Source organism: Trachinotus anak, unplaced genomic scaffold, assembly GCF_046630095.1.
Source record: "Trachinotus anak isolate AG129_WGS33_773 ecotype Australia unplaced genomic scaffold, CSIRO_AGI_Tana_v1 ptg000015l, whole genome shotgun sequence".
In the NCBI taxonomy this organism is placed as follows: domain Eukaryota; kingdom Metazoa; phylum Chordata; class Actinopteri; order Carangiformes; family Carangidae; genus Trachinotus; species Trachinotus anak.
In genome coordinates, this window is record NW_027273866.1 from 14,314,297 (window position 1) to 14,329,962 (window position 15,666).

Here is a 15,666-nt window from a genome sequence, read left to right on the forward strand (position 1 = left end):
TTTTCTTTTTTCTCATCCCTCTTCATGTTTCTACTTCACAGTAATATTGTGTTTTTTACTGCTCCATATTTATCTGAGAGATTTACTTTTTTCTGACTTTACAAAATAAGGGTTTTGCAAACAGAAACTAAACAGAGCTGCTGCACCAAATGTTTCCAGCAATGAATCAACCTGTGTTACAGGAGAAGCAGCAGCTTTTATCAGAGGTTTGACAAAGCTCCACCTCTCATCTGACTCACACGAGACAAACCAGGAAACATTTTGCACTTTGTCACTAAAGAGACACAGAGTGAAGAAGAGACGATCAGATTCACCTTCAGACCAAACCAACAACTTCCTGTGAGTGAGTCCAGCTACAGGAGAGAAAAGAGGAAAACTACAACACTGCTGCTTCAACCTGCTGACGCTCCACACACTGAAGGTGAGTTTGACCAAAACCAGGACTCAGAGTCAAAGTGACCTTCAGTGAAGTTAGTAGAGGGGGGAGGGGAGCCATGACTGACTGGACTTTGTGTCTGCTGTGTTTTCAGCTTCACTCACAGACTAAATGGCTTCCAGATCAGAGGAGGATCTCTGCTGTCCGGTCTGTCATCAGGTCTTTACAGATCCTGTTGTTCTGTCATGTAGCCACAGCTTCTGTAAAGACTGTCTGAAGAGCTGGTGGAGACAGAAACCACAACGACTGTGTCCAGTTTGTAAGAGAAGAGCTTCAAAAGAATATCCACCTTGTAACCTGGTGTTAAAGAACCTGTGTGAGTCCTTCTTACAGGAGAGAGATCAGAGATCTTCAGAGGCTCTCTGCAGTCTGCACTCTGAGAAACTCAAACTCTTCTGTCTGGACCATCAGCAGCCAGTGTGTGTCATCTGCAGAGATTCAGAAAAACACACAAGGCACACAATCAGACCCATCGATGAAGCTGCTCGACAACACAAGAAGGAACTTCAGGAAACTCTGGAGCCCTTAAAGGAGAAGTTAAAGGGTTTTGAACAAGTTAAAGTCAAGTTTGATCAAACAGCAGAACACATTAAGGTCCAGGCCCGACACACAGAGAGGCAGATTAAGGAGCAGTTTAAGAAGCTTCACCAGTTTCTAGAAGAGGAAGAGGAGGCCAGGATGGCTGCACTGAGGGAGGAAGAGGAGCAGAAGAGTCAGATGATGAAGGAGAAGATGGAGGCTCTGAGCAGAGAGATAGCAGCTCTTTCAGACACAGTCAGAGCCACAGAGGACGAGCTGAGAGCTGAAGACGTCTCATTCCTGCTCAACTACAAGGCTGCAGTGGACAGAGTCCAGCAGCGCCCCCTGCTGGATGATCCCCAGCTGGGCTCAGGAGCTCTGATAGACCAGGCCAAACACCTGGGCAACCTGACCTTCAACATCTGGAGCAAGATGAAGGACATGGTCTCCTACAGTCCTGTGGTTCTGGACCCAAACACTGCTCATCCAGGACTCATCCTGTCTGAAGATCTGACCAGTGTGAGACCAGGACAGAAACAGCAGCTTCCTGACAATCCAGAGAGGTTTGGTTCTTACTACTGTGTCCTGGGCTCTGAGGGTTTTAACTCAGGGACTCACAGCTGGGATGTTGAGGTTGGAGACAATACAGACTGGATACTGGGTGTGTTAGCAGAGTCTGTGACGAGGAAGGGATACTTCATAGAGTCTGGATTATGGGGAATATTGTTCATTGGAGGTAAATACTTAGCACGGTCACCATCAGCTCCAGTCACTTTTCTCTCAGTGCAGAAGAAGCTCCAGAGGATCAGAGTGAATCTGGACTGGAACAGAGGAAAACTGTCGTTCTCTGATCCTGATACTAACACACACATACACACCTTCACACACACTTTCACTCACAAGATGTTTCCACACATTTACACTAGGGATAAACTCCCAGTGAAGATGTTTCCTCTGAAGGTCTCTGTGACAGTGGAACAGAGCAGTTAGAGATAAAGAGGATGATTATATTTATAATGTGGTTTATTTCTTAAAGGGAAAAGTCAGTGAACTGAACCTGTTAAACTGCACCTGTCCTCCTGCTGCCTCATTATTCCAAAGCTTCATTTATTTCTCTTTCACTTCTCACTGCTTTTTATTTCCTTTTTCTTCTTCTGTGGTTTAACAATCTGATTTTCTTTCTGTTGTCGACCTTTTCATATGTGTAAAATGATTTCACTCATTTACTGATCTTTACATTTGCTTTGTTTTCATTGATACTGAGTCATTTCACATTATTGTTGTGTTTTTATTATTGTGACTTTGTGTGGAGCCATGAAGACCAGAAAACATAAATTTATCAATAACTACATGTTTGATCAGCTGATCATTGATTGTATTCAACAAACTTTATTTTCAGTTCTGGTCCAGATGATCAAGTTTCAGACATGAAAAGTGATTCATGTTTAATTACAGATGTGAAATTATCCAAAATATATGAATAATTTTCTCTGATGTGATGAAGCCAAGATGATTCTGTGTGTAAAAGAGTTTTCATTCATTCAACATCCTCGACAACAACAACAACAACAACAACAATTATGTTTTTCATCAACATAATTAAATATCGTCTTGACTTGTTGTCATGTTGTGTTTTTCTGCTTCATGTTTAAACTCCATTGTCCACTGAACTCCATTCAAAAAACACTGAACTATGAAAAAACTGCTGCTGAAACAGACAAAAATAAAGACAAACATCAACACAAAGAGCTTTTCTGAACAGTCGGATGTTGCTCTTTATTTTGGTGGAACACAGTTCATCTTCTCATCCCTCTTCATGTTTCTGCTTCACAGTAATATTGTGTTTTTTACTGCTCCACATTTATCTGACACATTTAGTTTCTTCTGACTTTACAAAGATTTTCACAAACAGAAACTAAACAGAGCTGCTGCAACAAATATTTCCAGCAATGAGCAATGAGCAATGAGCATTAGCATTAGCATTGGCATTAGTATTAGCTGGCATTGGCATTGGCATTGGCATTGGCATTAGCATTAGCATTAGCATTAGCATTAGCGTTAGCATTAACTGGCATTGGCATTACCATTAGCATTAGCAATAGCATTATCTAACATGGGCATTAGCTGGCATTGGCATTAGCATTAGCTAACATTAGCATTAGCCTTAGCATTAACTGGCATTGGCATTACCATTAGCATTAGCTGGTACTGGTATTGCCATTACCATTACCATTAGCTAACATTAGCATTAGCATTAGCATTAGCATTAGCTGGTATTGGTATTGGTATTACTATTACCATTACAATTAGCTAACATTAGCATTAGAATTAGCACTAGAATTAGCATTGGGGGGGCAGTTTGACCTCTGCGGGGGCCATGCGCCCAGCCATCAAGCTCAGACACCTCTGGAGGCGGTTTTCTTCCCCGACTTACTTCGTGGTAAATAAGTCCACATCTCAATAGTTCATTTAATAGTAGGATCCAGCTGCAGGATCCAGCTGTTGTGACTGAATCCAGCTGCAGGATCCAACATGTCCTCCTACCCACCACCACAGCTGGAGAGTGATTCTCACAATAGATCGATACAATGATCTTATATCTTGGACCATCTTACTTTGGTATATGATCTACTTTTCAGATGAATCTCACAGATCGCCTCATTGAAAAGGTTCAATACTTAGATGTTTCATTTTGTAGTTCAATGGCTGTGAAGCGGCCCGTTGTTAGCTGTCAGAGAGCTAGCCCGCTAACTGGAGCTGGAGGCCGCAGTCCTTGTTCTGCTCTGCAGCCTCCATGAGTTCAGCGCAGCGACACATGTAGCAATTCTCCACCGGAGCAGAACAAGAACCAAGTCACCGGCTGCGGTCCAAGATGGTGGAGTTACACTGTCTGAGACCAGAGACCCGCCTGCGGGCAGGGAAACAGGAAGCAGGAGTCTGAGGAAGTGGTTCGCAGTGACTGGACTTTCAAATTAAAACACTTACATATATCAACCCACAGATAAATAATGGTGCTGTCCAAACAAATACTCCACATGAAGTACGTAAACAGTTTGACTGGTTGTGACAATTTGTGAACAGAAGACAGCACTGAGAGTGAGAAAGGCAGGGAGCAGACAAACAACCGAAAACAGCCTCTCAGCTGCTGAAACATTTGAATCACAACTTTGCCCGGTCAGGACCATGGATTTATTGTAAGACCTGGATGATGGATCTAAAAATGGCGCCATTCAGTTCAATACAAGTTGCTCGCCTGGCGCATACGCCGAAAAAGTTTCTGGCTTCCGGGTTACTTCCGCGTTATGCGGCCCATAGAGACTGCGCAGTAGTGTCTCTCCCATCATGCCTTTGGGCAATGAGAACGCGCGAAAAACGTTCTCGATCTGGCGCTTTGATTTATCAGTCAAACTGTTGCTGAGTGACTCTCAGTGCTGCAACATGGAGACAACAAACATGTTTACAAGGTCTTTCACCTGCATTTATTTAGGTTTGTTATTCTGAGTTTACTGTGTGTGCAACCACCACTGGAAGTGATCAAACACTCATCAACCTCATATCATTGTACAGGCTTTATATCTGAGATGAATTCAAGATCTTGCTGACTGAGAAGAAGAGTGCATTGAGGTGAGGGATCAAGGTGGAGCTGCGGAGGGAGCAGACTCTGGAGATTCACGCCCACAGATAAATTCTTTAAATCATGTGTCTGGTAATTTCCATTGAGTTGTATTGATATAAGACACAGATGGGTAAAACAAGCTGCTGCCACTGCCCCAGACAAAGTGACGAGAGACGAGGAAGTGACGTCCTCACTGATGAGATGAGACTGTCTCTCAGCATCTTATCACTTATTGTAATACATTTAAAAATCTTTAAATCTCATCTCTGGTCATTTCCTCACAGGGAACAAGTTACAACCACTGCCCCAGTGACAGAAACATTACAAGTGACAAGGAAGTGACGTCCTCACTGATGACCTGCCTCAATGAGAGGACTGAGTGCATTTTCATCTTGACCCCTAAAGAGCACAGTGACATGTAAATGTAAATGCAGTGGCCTGAGGGCTGTTTGTTCATTATGTTTAAATACTGTCACTGCAGAGCAGGTTCAGTCTTTGAAGATCATCATTTTAATGTGTTTGTAGCTGAGTACACACATGAGTATGTGAAAATGAAAATGCAAAATGGAGTACTGCATTTTCTTTTTAAATGATACTTAAAGCATCCTGTGGGAAGTGGGGTCACATGACTGCTGGGCTGAGGAGCACAGGTGGAGAACTGGGCAGCTCACACAGGTGTCCTGAGTTTTCTTTGTTCTGTGTCCTGAGCTCATTCTGTTTGTCCTTCAGCTGAGCTGCTCTCACCTTTGTTCCTGAGTGTGTCGAGTGAGTTGTTTATTTCATTATATTTCCTCAAGTCATGTGTGTTTTGTTGTTCAGTGGTACATTTAATCTCCTTGGTTTGTTCTCCCACGATTATATATTTAAAGCGATAATGTATGTACTGATTTTGATTTAGAATTGTTTGTTGATTTATTCAAGATAAAGTGATAGAATTTGACCTGTGTGTTCGCTTTCTTTCATTTGTAGACATGAACCACTCACACCTGACTGACTGCAAGCAAAAGATTAAATACCTTCAAATGGAACCTGCTTGTCCTGCTTTGCTCACATTCATTCAGTCCAGTGTTTTATCCTCGAACACACACGTGTCAGAAATCTCAATTCTATCATGGATTTTGCTGTGGGATGGAGTCATGTGCATGACTTACCATTTCTTGCTGGTTACAGGGGACCATCAGGTGTGGCACTGGTCTGAGGTGGATCCTGGCCTCCCTATGAAAACATAATGGTAACCATGTTAAAGTGGCTTTTGGAGGGCAAACAAGGACATTTTAAGCAGCTCTTCTTTTGACCATGAAATGTTTAAGTATTCTGAAGACTAAAGACATGACTAAAAACATGAAAGCAAAGCAACCATACATTTTAACCCCATTTAGCATATGCTGTAAGTACCAAGAATGAAAATTGCCTAATATAAATTTACTAGTTAAAGAGACAACCGGCAAGTGACATTTGTTAGCAACAGTTAACAACAGTTAGTTTTTTAAAATGTCTGCTGCTAACCTAACATACAAGTGTTCACCCCACATCCTTCAGCATGAAACAGGCTATGTCAAAGCTTAAAATGCTCAGTTGTGGTTTAAGTGGTATTTCACAGTTTTCAGAGCTTTGATCAGTAAAGTGATAAATCACTGGTCATTTGTTGCTCATTTTAAGGAAAAATATAATGTAAACTAAAGGCAAAACACATCGGGTCACATCTGGGTGCTCCTTCACTCATGCATTGTAGCCTGGATGTTGTCTACAGTCCTGTGGAGGTTGTAGTTAGTGATAGTATCTACTGCCATATGTCAGCTGCCAGGAAACTGCATCTTCATTTCCCACTGCTAGACTCTTATTAGACTTTCTTACAGAGTAATTTGCGATATTACAAGAGAACTATATCACAGACTGAGGTGAAATCCGTCAGCATATTGTGCTTGTTTTTACAGTTGTATAGCTTCAGAGACAGAAAATTCCCAAACAAGTATTTTGATCATAATATTCAAGCCACATACATATTAATAATCATATCTACATTATTTTTTATTTTCTGATGGATTAGTAATGATGACAACTTAACAAAAATAGGTGTAATAAACAATAATTCATCTGATCTGTGTGGAAAGGCAGCTGCACAAGCTGTTTTCAAATAAAAAACATATTTTATAAAAGTAATTTGTACTTTGCAATTGCCTTCACACACATCCACGGTTAAATGTTTGAGGAATTATTATATTCTAAACTACACTTTTAAGTTTTTGTCATCACTAAAGCATCAGAAAATAAAGTGGATCTGATTATTCATATTTATATGTGGCTTGATTATTATGATCAAAATACTTGTTATTTGAATCGTTTGTTGGTTCTACAGTTTACTTGTTTCATGCTGTTGTTCATATGACTCTGGCAGAGACTCGGCCAAATGATTCGGTTTTCTGACGAGTTTTGCCGCTTTGTCTCATGGAAGAGTAAGCCAGCAAACGTGAAGTCCAGAAAAAAAAAAAAAAAAAAAGCTGTGACGAAAAACTTCAGGTGCAAGTGAAGGAATGTTCAAAATTCATAAGCTACAGCACAAATCCAGCACAAAAACAAACATTCTTAGATATATAGTTCATTCATTTGAAAGCATTTAACTAGATAAAAGTCTTGTCGCGTGCTCCTCCTTTGCCCAAGGACATGTCTGTATTATCTGTCCTAAAGCTAGAGGTCAGAGACACATCAGGACGCTCCATAGATTAACACAAGGGGGCACTGACTTTGTGAATTATCAGCCGTTGTGTATCCCATTAAAATATAGATTAAATGTCAAATGAAAATGTGGAATGCAGGAATTTGCATCAGTCTTCAATTGAACCCACACATTAAGAGCTATTGACTGCAAATGATGAACTTAGAGTGGAAAATCATTCTGGAAGTATAGACTTGCTTGCAAATGTCTGAAAGTCAAGGGCTTGCTCTCATCAGTCAGGTTCCTGAAGTTATACAGCTGACATTACTTGGGGGAAATGAGTAACCTCACTCACCCCATAATCTACAGTTGCTGCATAGTGAACGCCCTAACAGGTCTCATCCACATTTTTAATTGGATATAAAGTTTAAGATTAGAAACACTACTTCTGGTGTGAGAAATTACACAAACATTTTATGGCCTCGCCGCATCAGAGCCCCATTCATTCATCAAGGTTCTCCCTTTGGTTTCTAACTCTAGAGGAGAGAGCTTGTTCAAACTGTTCTGGGGCACAGGAATAACAAATGTGAATTCTTAAAAAGGGTTGAATTCTCCTTTAAATGCACAATAAATGAGTATAATATAGCATTTAATCCTCAAAACATCTGTTTCAGAAAAATAACAGACTAAAATTATAAATGTTAAGGTCATTATAGAAGCTTCAAGGGGACAATTGATCATTTTATTCAAATGATCATGTAAACTCAAAAATGAAAGTCATTTTTCACACGTATGTGTTCTACGATTACACTGGACTTGACTTAATAAGGAGACAAAGCAGGAGAAGCAGTCAACAAGTTCCCTTTGAGGTTTTTAACCTTTTGCAGGTGTGAGTAGTTACAGATGACTGGTTATGTTCATACAAATGAAAGAAAGCGTACACACAGGTCAATACATTCTTACTTTAAATATATAATCATATAAACAACACAAGCAGATGTACTATATGATGGAGGGAAGCAGCGCAACTGAAGGACAAAGAGAATGAGCTCAGGACACAAAGAAAACTCAAGGCACCTTTGTGAGCTGCCCCTCAGCTCCCTGTGCTGTTCAGGCCAGCAGTTATGAGTTATTTAAGTAAAAGTTGAAGAGAAAATGCAGTAATCCAGTTGGCATTTTCGTTTTCACATCCTCATGTGGGCGTTCTGTGACCTTATTAAAATGAAAATTGAAAAGCTGTTTGACAGTTTCATCTTCAGAGAATTCACCTGCTCTACGGTGATGATATTCAGAGACAATAAGAAGCAGCGCCCTCAGTCTATTGCATCTGCAGCTACATGTCACCATGCTCTGTTGGACCAGAATGAAAATGAAAATGCAGTCGGTCAGTCCTCTCATCCAAGGTCATGTCACTTCCTTGTCACTTTACTTATGAGTTGATGCAACTCAAATGAAATTACCAGAGGTAAGATTTAAAGAAGACTGGAGTCTGGTCGTTATTCTGATCCCAGATCCAAGCAGAGATGCGAAGATTTTGCATCTATTTATCTATGTAATGATTTGCTTCAAGTTTACAAACCAAACGGACTGATTAATCAAGAAAGGCCTACATGTGTAGCTACGTCTTTCTTGACAACAACTGTTCATCTGGGACAGTGACACTGGAAACAAGCATCCGTTAAAGCAACCAGTCGCGCTTCAGAGCTTTCATGGTTCATGGTTTTTATTTTTGATCAGCAGCATTTGCTCTGGAGAGCTGAAATTCCAGAGACACGCCCGGACAGCTGAGTCCACTGCCCTGAGTGTGTGAGGACAGATGCATCTGTAGGCATGGAGGCTAAACAAGCTCACACACACTCAGTGTCGTCCACACAAAGACAGTCAAAACGAGAGACTAGTGTCAGAGCACAGGGGACGAGCTCATTCATCACCTGATAACCTGGCTTCCGCCCCAGTCACAATGACCGGTAACACCATTACCCTGCACAGACCCCGGTTAGGATGACATCATCGCCTGTCATGAGTCTGTGCACAGAGGCTGCGCAGTGAACGAGCAGTCAGGGAGAGAGGCAGGCAGATGATCCAGGCTATCTGATTCATCTGAGCAGAGATGGCTGCATTCCTCCAATCTGTGATAACAGCGAGGCTGAAAGGAAGATTTCAGGAGGGGGGGGGGGGGGGGGGCTCTTCATACTGTAATTTAGCCCAGGCCTTTTTAAGGAGGCTGAAATACCGGGACTTCCAAAGCATTTGCATGAATGGTCCAGAGAGACGGAGATAAATCTGATAAAGAGTCACTATCAATAATCAGATACAATCTTTTAGTTAAAACAGGTTTATTACTTTTATTTTGTTATAAGACAAAGTAACGCAAGGCAGTAACACAATATACTGAGGTCAACTGAGACTGGGTTTAAAAAAACAAAAAAAACAAAAACAACACTCTGACCTTTATGTCAATTACAAACAAAGCGCACGGTTGAAATGTCCCTTTGTGAATAAATCACCCACATTATCACCACAGAAAGCGTTTTAACCAGAGCCGTGTGTTCACTTTGCAAACAAACTGATGATGAAATTATCTCCAAAGAAACAGATAATGAAATCAAACCTCTCCTCTTCCTGCTAGACTGGACCACTGGCCCCGCATGTGTCGACCAATCGGCTGGTCGGAGGGGAGACCTGCCAGAACAGGCTCCAGCGCGCATCGCGCACGGTTGCGCACAGAGGACGTAGCTGCGACGCTGGCGAGGCGAAGACGCGACACGGCCGAGAGATGCAGTGAAGGAGCCTCCGTTCCCAGCTAATTCACCGCCGGGCGTCAGGGCAGCTAGAGAAACAGAACGTCGAAATGAGCGTGATCCAGGCCGGGCACGACGGCAGGGTGGACGGCGGCAGAGGCAGCCTCACCGACGGCGGCGGCGGCGGCGGCTCCCCGAGGCACCAGCAGTGCGCTCAGCCTCCCAACAGCGGCAGCGGCCGGACCAAAGATGCCAGATACCAGCAGCAGCTCCAGCAGCAGCAGCAGCAGCAGCAGCTCCAGCAGCAGAGGCATCATGGTGGGTCGATGTGGAAACAGCCATCCCACAACGAGCCAGCCGACGTCGTGAGGCGGGCGCTGGACTTCAAGAGCCAGGGAACCCAGTGCTACAAGGATAAGAAGTACCGGGAGGCGATCGGCAAGTACCACCGCGCTCTGCTGGAGATCAAGGGGCTGTGCAGGGTGCTGGGGGATCCGGACACCAGCTCCAAGTCCCCGTCCTCCCTCCTGCCGACCATCAGCAAGTCCACCACGCTGACAGATGAGCAGAAGGGGGCCATGGAGAATGCAGAGCTGGAGTGTTACAACAGCTTGGCCGGTGAGCGAGGTTTCTCTCTCTCTCTCACACACACACACACACACACACACACACACACACACACACACACACACACACACACACACTACACTTATCTGTTCCCTTTTCAGCAGGGAAAGATTCTGGGAATCCTCCAGAGCTCATGAATGATTCATAATGAGTATGAGTCATTCTTAGGCTTACCCCACTGTCCCCCTCACTTTCCTGATTTTCACTTTGTGTAGATGGTTTATATTCACCCCATGGCAAATTAATCATCATGTTATTATGTTGTATATTAAAGATTTAACCAAAGAATCCATTGTAGTTTTGATTGGACGCATTAGTACGTCTGTTATTTGACTGAATCGAAACATTGGCTCATTGAGTGTCATCACTAACTTCTTCCTCTCTCTCTCTCTCTCTCGTCTTTTCCCAATCCAGCCTGTCTTTTACAAATGGAGCTGGTGAACTATGAGCGCGTGAAGGAATACTGTCTGAAAGTGCTGCACAAGGAAGGAAAGAACTTCAAAGCTCTTTACCGATCTGGAGTGGCCTATTACCACCTAGGAGACTTCCAGAAGGCCCTGCACTACCTGAAGGAGTCACACAAACAGGAGCCGTCAGGTCAGGACGACACGCTGGCACTGAGCTCCAGCATCTGAATAGTCTTCTTGGCTTCACAGCGCTGATTGTTGTTTCATAGCAAACATGCACAGCTATAAGTCTGGAGCCACAGACTCCACATTGTAATAATCTGCTCTGTTTGTGCAGCTTGTTGACAATTAGATTATTAATTTATTGGTAGTAAACAACCTCTAGATGTATTTGCATGTTCATTTATAAAGTAACAAGACTACAGCCATGCTAGCGGCTCTGTGAGGCTATAATTATAACCTAACATGCTCATAATGATCATGCAAGCATGATGGTGTTTAGCAGGTATAATAGCGTGTTAGCATGCTGACATTTGCTAATTAAGACTGAGGCGCTACCATCAGCTGAGGCCTGTGGGAATAACACTGGGTTTGCAGATCATAAACCTAAGTATTAGATAATCAGAGATTTTGACCTGATGATGGCACTAAATGAAAAGTCAGGGATCAATGTTTTTAGAAATCATTGTTCGAGGACCAAACTTTATGGCAATCCATCCAGTGGTAACTGAGTTATTTCAGCGAAATAGCAACAATGTCAACTTCAGAGAGGAAAAGTCAGGGAATCACCAGAGTCAAAAGAATACATCATCATGAATGTTGATAAAAAAAATCTGATGCCAATCCATTGCTCTTTGAGATATTTCACTTTTGAATAAGTTAAAAATTTGACCTGCTGGTGGCGCTGAAGCAAGGTTGGAAGGATTTATCCTCTGTGCACCATAAATGTCTGTTCCGCACCAAATTTCATGACAATTAATCAAATAGTTGTTGAGATATTTCAGTCTTGACTAAAACGATGAACAGGCCAACCAATCTCTGTTGGTATGAGAGCCATGAGCTCCCACTGATCTGACTTGGGGATAGTGAGATGACTAGGCTGAAAGAAACACATCAGCTGATCCAAATTTTCAAGAGACAAAACCTCCACACATTTAGCTGAAGGAAAAATAAATGAAACTAAAATTGCAGCCCAGTCTCGTACCTGTGTTGAAGGAAGAAGCAGTGTTGAGCAGGTGAATATAAAGGCTCAGGGCTCAGGTGAAGCTGTGCTGTTTCTGCTGTGACATATAAGACAAATATAGGCCCATATACTGGGGAGCTAACTAGCAGATTGGAAACAGGTGTATGGGTGATCGTAAAAGTCAGGTAATGAGTGATGCTGGGAAACACTGGGGACCACTGCAGGAGGGGCAGGTTAGCGCCACGCAGGAAAAAATGTGCAAATATAGAGTTAGTTGCAGCTGGTCATTCTTCTTCTTCTGCTGCTGTAATGTGGAGAATGGTATTAAACTATTTTCTATTAAAGCCTATTAAACCCCTCAAAGGCCTCATTTTTGGAGCCATAGTAATGAGACACAGTCGGACTATGCTGGTCACTTTCACTGCATTTGTGATTTAAATTAGTTTAAATTCAGGGTTCATGCAAACTCAAGGCTTTGGAACGTATCCCACAATCCTCTTCAGCTCTTACCTTGAAATGGTTCATTTCTTTGCAATGAGCACTTTGCTGTTGTCATATAAATACATAATAACTGCAGATTTGTTAATTTTCATGTTTCACTTGATTGATAATATAATTGTCGGTCCTGTAGGGTCATTTCAAAACACAACAGGGGAAGCTAAAAAAAAGGCATGGTTCACCATGTGGAAACAAAAACATGTTGGTTTTTTTGAGTCCCTAAAAAATATTTCCAAAAATTAATTCCTGTGGCCACTTTACTATGTCATGCTGAGTCCAGTTTTAGTGGGAGATTTATGCACCATTTCCTGTCTGAGCAGGAAATAAATCAGCCTTTTCCTGTCTTTGTTTTCCAGACACCAATGTCATCCGCTACATCCAGCTGACAGAGATGAAGATTCGCCGGAATGCCCAAAGGGAAAAGAAAGAGGCGACATAAGCACTTGTTGTCTCATGACTTCTTCCCCGTCATAAATTTCAGCCCTACTATGTGCCACCCAGACCTTACACACCATGAGTCAGAGGTCTTGGTGTGAAGCGATGTTATGTTTGCTTTTGCTTTGCACAGCATCTGGTTGCCAGTTACGTGATTGAGCTTCCCCGTTGTGTGCTTGAAGCATTTTTTTAAAGAATTGTATCAGATATTGAGTTTCTGTTCCCAAACCGCCAAAACTTATCTAGTATGAATCAATCCCGAGTATGTTTTAACCATTACAAACTGATGCACTGCCAGTCCAAACATTGCACATACAGGCCAACACTTGTGATAGAGACAGGAGCAACAAGGTCCATAGAGGGAATCCAGCGTGTCTGCAGGCAAGTGTAACTGTAAATTAGCACCTGCCCTCGCACAAGATGTCTTTTGAATGGCATGGAGCAAGTGAGTAACAACCACCTACACTTGTGTCACCATACTTTGATTTTGAAAGTACTACAAAAGATCAAGATTTTTTTTATACTTTCAACTATATCTGAATAAAAAGGTGCTTTCACTAAGTGGGTTTCTACTTTAAAATGCACAGGGAGGGACATCAAGAGCACATGGTTGCTAATTGCAGTATGAATTTAAGAGACATATCACAAAATGTAAATAGGCTACTTTATAGAAATCACAAGAAAATATTATGGAGAGGCAAGCTACGTGTGTTTATTAATGCCAAAATGAAGCACTTCATTCACAGCATTTACTGTATCAACAAATACTGTATGTTTACTGTAAAGGTATGCGTAATAAATGTGTCTATCGATTGAAATATTTTTTTTTGTGGTACAGCGGTGGATTTCCTTTCAATTTTTAATTTTCATTTTGCCTATATTCCTCACAAGCTAAAATAGCTCAATGGAGAGATGCTGGTGAAAGCACACGTGTAAATAAACAAGTGAACCGAAGCCGATTGAAATGATTTTATGCCTCTTTGTCTCTGCAGTTGCCATGGTGAGGCCTTGGTAATAAGTTGGGTCATGGTGTTGATTTTTCAGGACATTATATTATGAGGCATGACGCAGAAAAACATCCTGATATAACAGGCAATCACCAGAAGTGGAGGGATAACTGATACTTTTAAGTTGCTATAACTGATTTCTTTTGGCCACTTGGAGGAAGCGGAAACAAGCTGTGATTATCACACGGACGTATTATCACGTTTTAGGTTCACATGGGGAACTTGTTGGCAAACCTTTGCAGCATGCAGCAGACACTGAGCAACATTAGCATTCAGTTGCTGGCATATTTCTAGTAAATCCAATATTTATGCTCCTTTTAGTTTGGTTTTTGGTCTCCACCAGTTCCTGAGGGAAACATGAAGCTGTGTTCACCAGCTAACTGCTAACTCTCTGCCTGCTGTTTGGTGCTGTGTGGCCCCAGTTTGTTCCTCTCATGTTTTAGCTTTAGCTACATTCAAGTCACACAAAAATGATTAACTGAAAATGTTTAAAAATCCCTGAAAATGATTTAACAATACTAATATAAAAAAAAAGATTTTTAACTATTTCCTAATCCAAACAAAGATGGCAGCCAGCCAGTTATCCAGAAAGGAAACAGAAACTGGTTTAAAAATCTTCATCGACTGAAAATGTTTTCATCCAAATGGTTGAAGATAATGAAAATATCTTTTGAACCGCAGTAACGCTTGTTAAATCAACCTAAAGGGTTTTTCAAACATTGGCATTTGTCACTGGTAATTGTCTTTCAGAAAAATGGATGCTTAGCTCTGAATGTAATGAATGCTAATGCTAATACACTGTTGCCAGTCTCCAGTGTGTTGGATGATAAATCCTCTCTAGGTTCACAACGACGAGTGACAGCTTTCACATTACACAGTCATTTGATCCATTGTTATCATAAACATATTGATTATTGCTTCTACGACCCCAATACACTTTCATTTATTCCAGAAACACTCGCCTTGTAAAAGAATGTGTGACCCCGTGAGATTGTTTACTATGATTTTACTCAAATCAGTGTGTTCCAGTGCAAATACAAGTCAGTCAATAACAGTATTATTATTCCCAACCTGAACAATGTCCATCAGCAACACTAAGATCAGCTTATTCGTGGTAACATTTCAGACAGATAATGACGCCTTGGCTACACCGCAGAGGGAGAGCTTTGTTTCAACTGACACCCTTAGTTGAAACACCGCGTGTGTACATTGAGCATGATCACATTCTGCACATCCTCAGAGAAAAAGCATTCACATTTACATGTACATACACTTAGGATAAAGACAGATCAAATCTCAGAGGATGTGGTCCTCCAGGCTGAGAGGTCACTTGACATTTGAAAATAAAATGAGAGAAACAGGCATTAAGATCAGAGTCAGATAGTGTCTCTATAAATTATTTTTCAAATAATTGATTCATTAGCTCCTTTTTCCTGCTATTTTGACAGTTTACAAGTAGGACATACCACCTCTTTCTCTAATTCCTTAATAATATGAATTTGCCTGTCTAGCAGGTTGAAACAAAGGATAAAAATTATTTCAAA

At 41.6% G+C, this 15,666-nt stretch overlaps 2 protein-coding genes and 1 long non-coding RNA gene across 3 annotated transcripts; 2 read left to right on the forward strand and 1 right to left on the reverse strand.

Annotated features, from left to right (window-relative positions):
- The first annotated feature begins 251 nt into the window (after positions 1 to 251).
- LOC139633246 (nuclear factor 7, brain-like) lies at positions 252 to 2,749 on the forward strand. Its single transcript, XM_071498802.1, has 2 exons — positions 252 to 421; positions 531 to 2,749. The coding sequence occupies exon 2, from the start codon at positions 548 to 550 to the stop codon at positions 1,943 to 1,945; it is 1,398 nt and encodes a 465-aa protein (XP_071354903.1). The 5' UTR covers positions 252 to 421; positions 531 to 547; the 3' UTR covers positions 1,946 to 2,749.
- Positions 2,360 to 12,296, reverse strand: LOC139633251 (uncharacterized). The gene is made up of 3 exons (XR_011693715.1): positions 12,204 to 12,296; positions 5,723 to 5,786; positions 2,360 to 2,470 (listed from the first exon to the last, which is right to left on the reverse strand). It is a non-coding gene; the product is annotated as an uncharacterized lncRNA (long non-coding RNA).
- On the forward strand, positions 9,876 to 14,074 carry LOC139633249 (tetratricopeptide repeat protein 9A). Its single transcript, XM_071498804.1, has 3 exons — positions 9,876 to 10,583; positions 11,007 to 11,189; positions 13,037 to 14,074. Exons 1-3 carry the CDS (start codon positions 10,076 to 10,078, stop codon positions 13,117 to 13,119), a joined length of 774 nt encoding a protein of 257 aa, XP_071354905.1. The 5' UTR covers positions 9,876 to 10,075; the 3' UTR covers positions 13,120 to 14,074.
- The last annotated feature ends 1,592 nt before the right edge of the window (positions 14,075 to 15,666 follow it).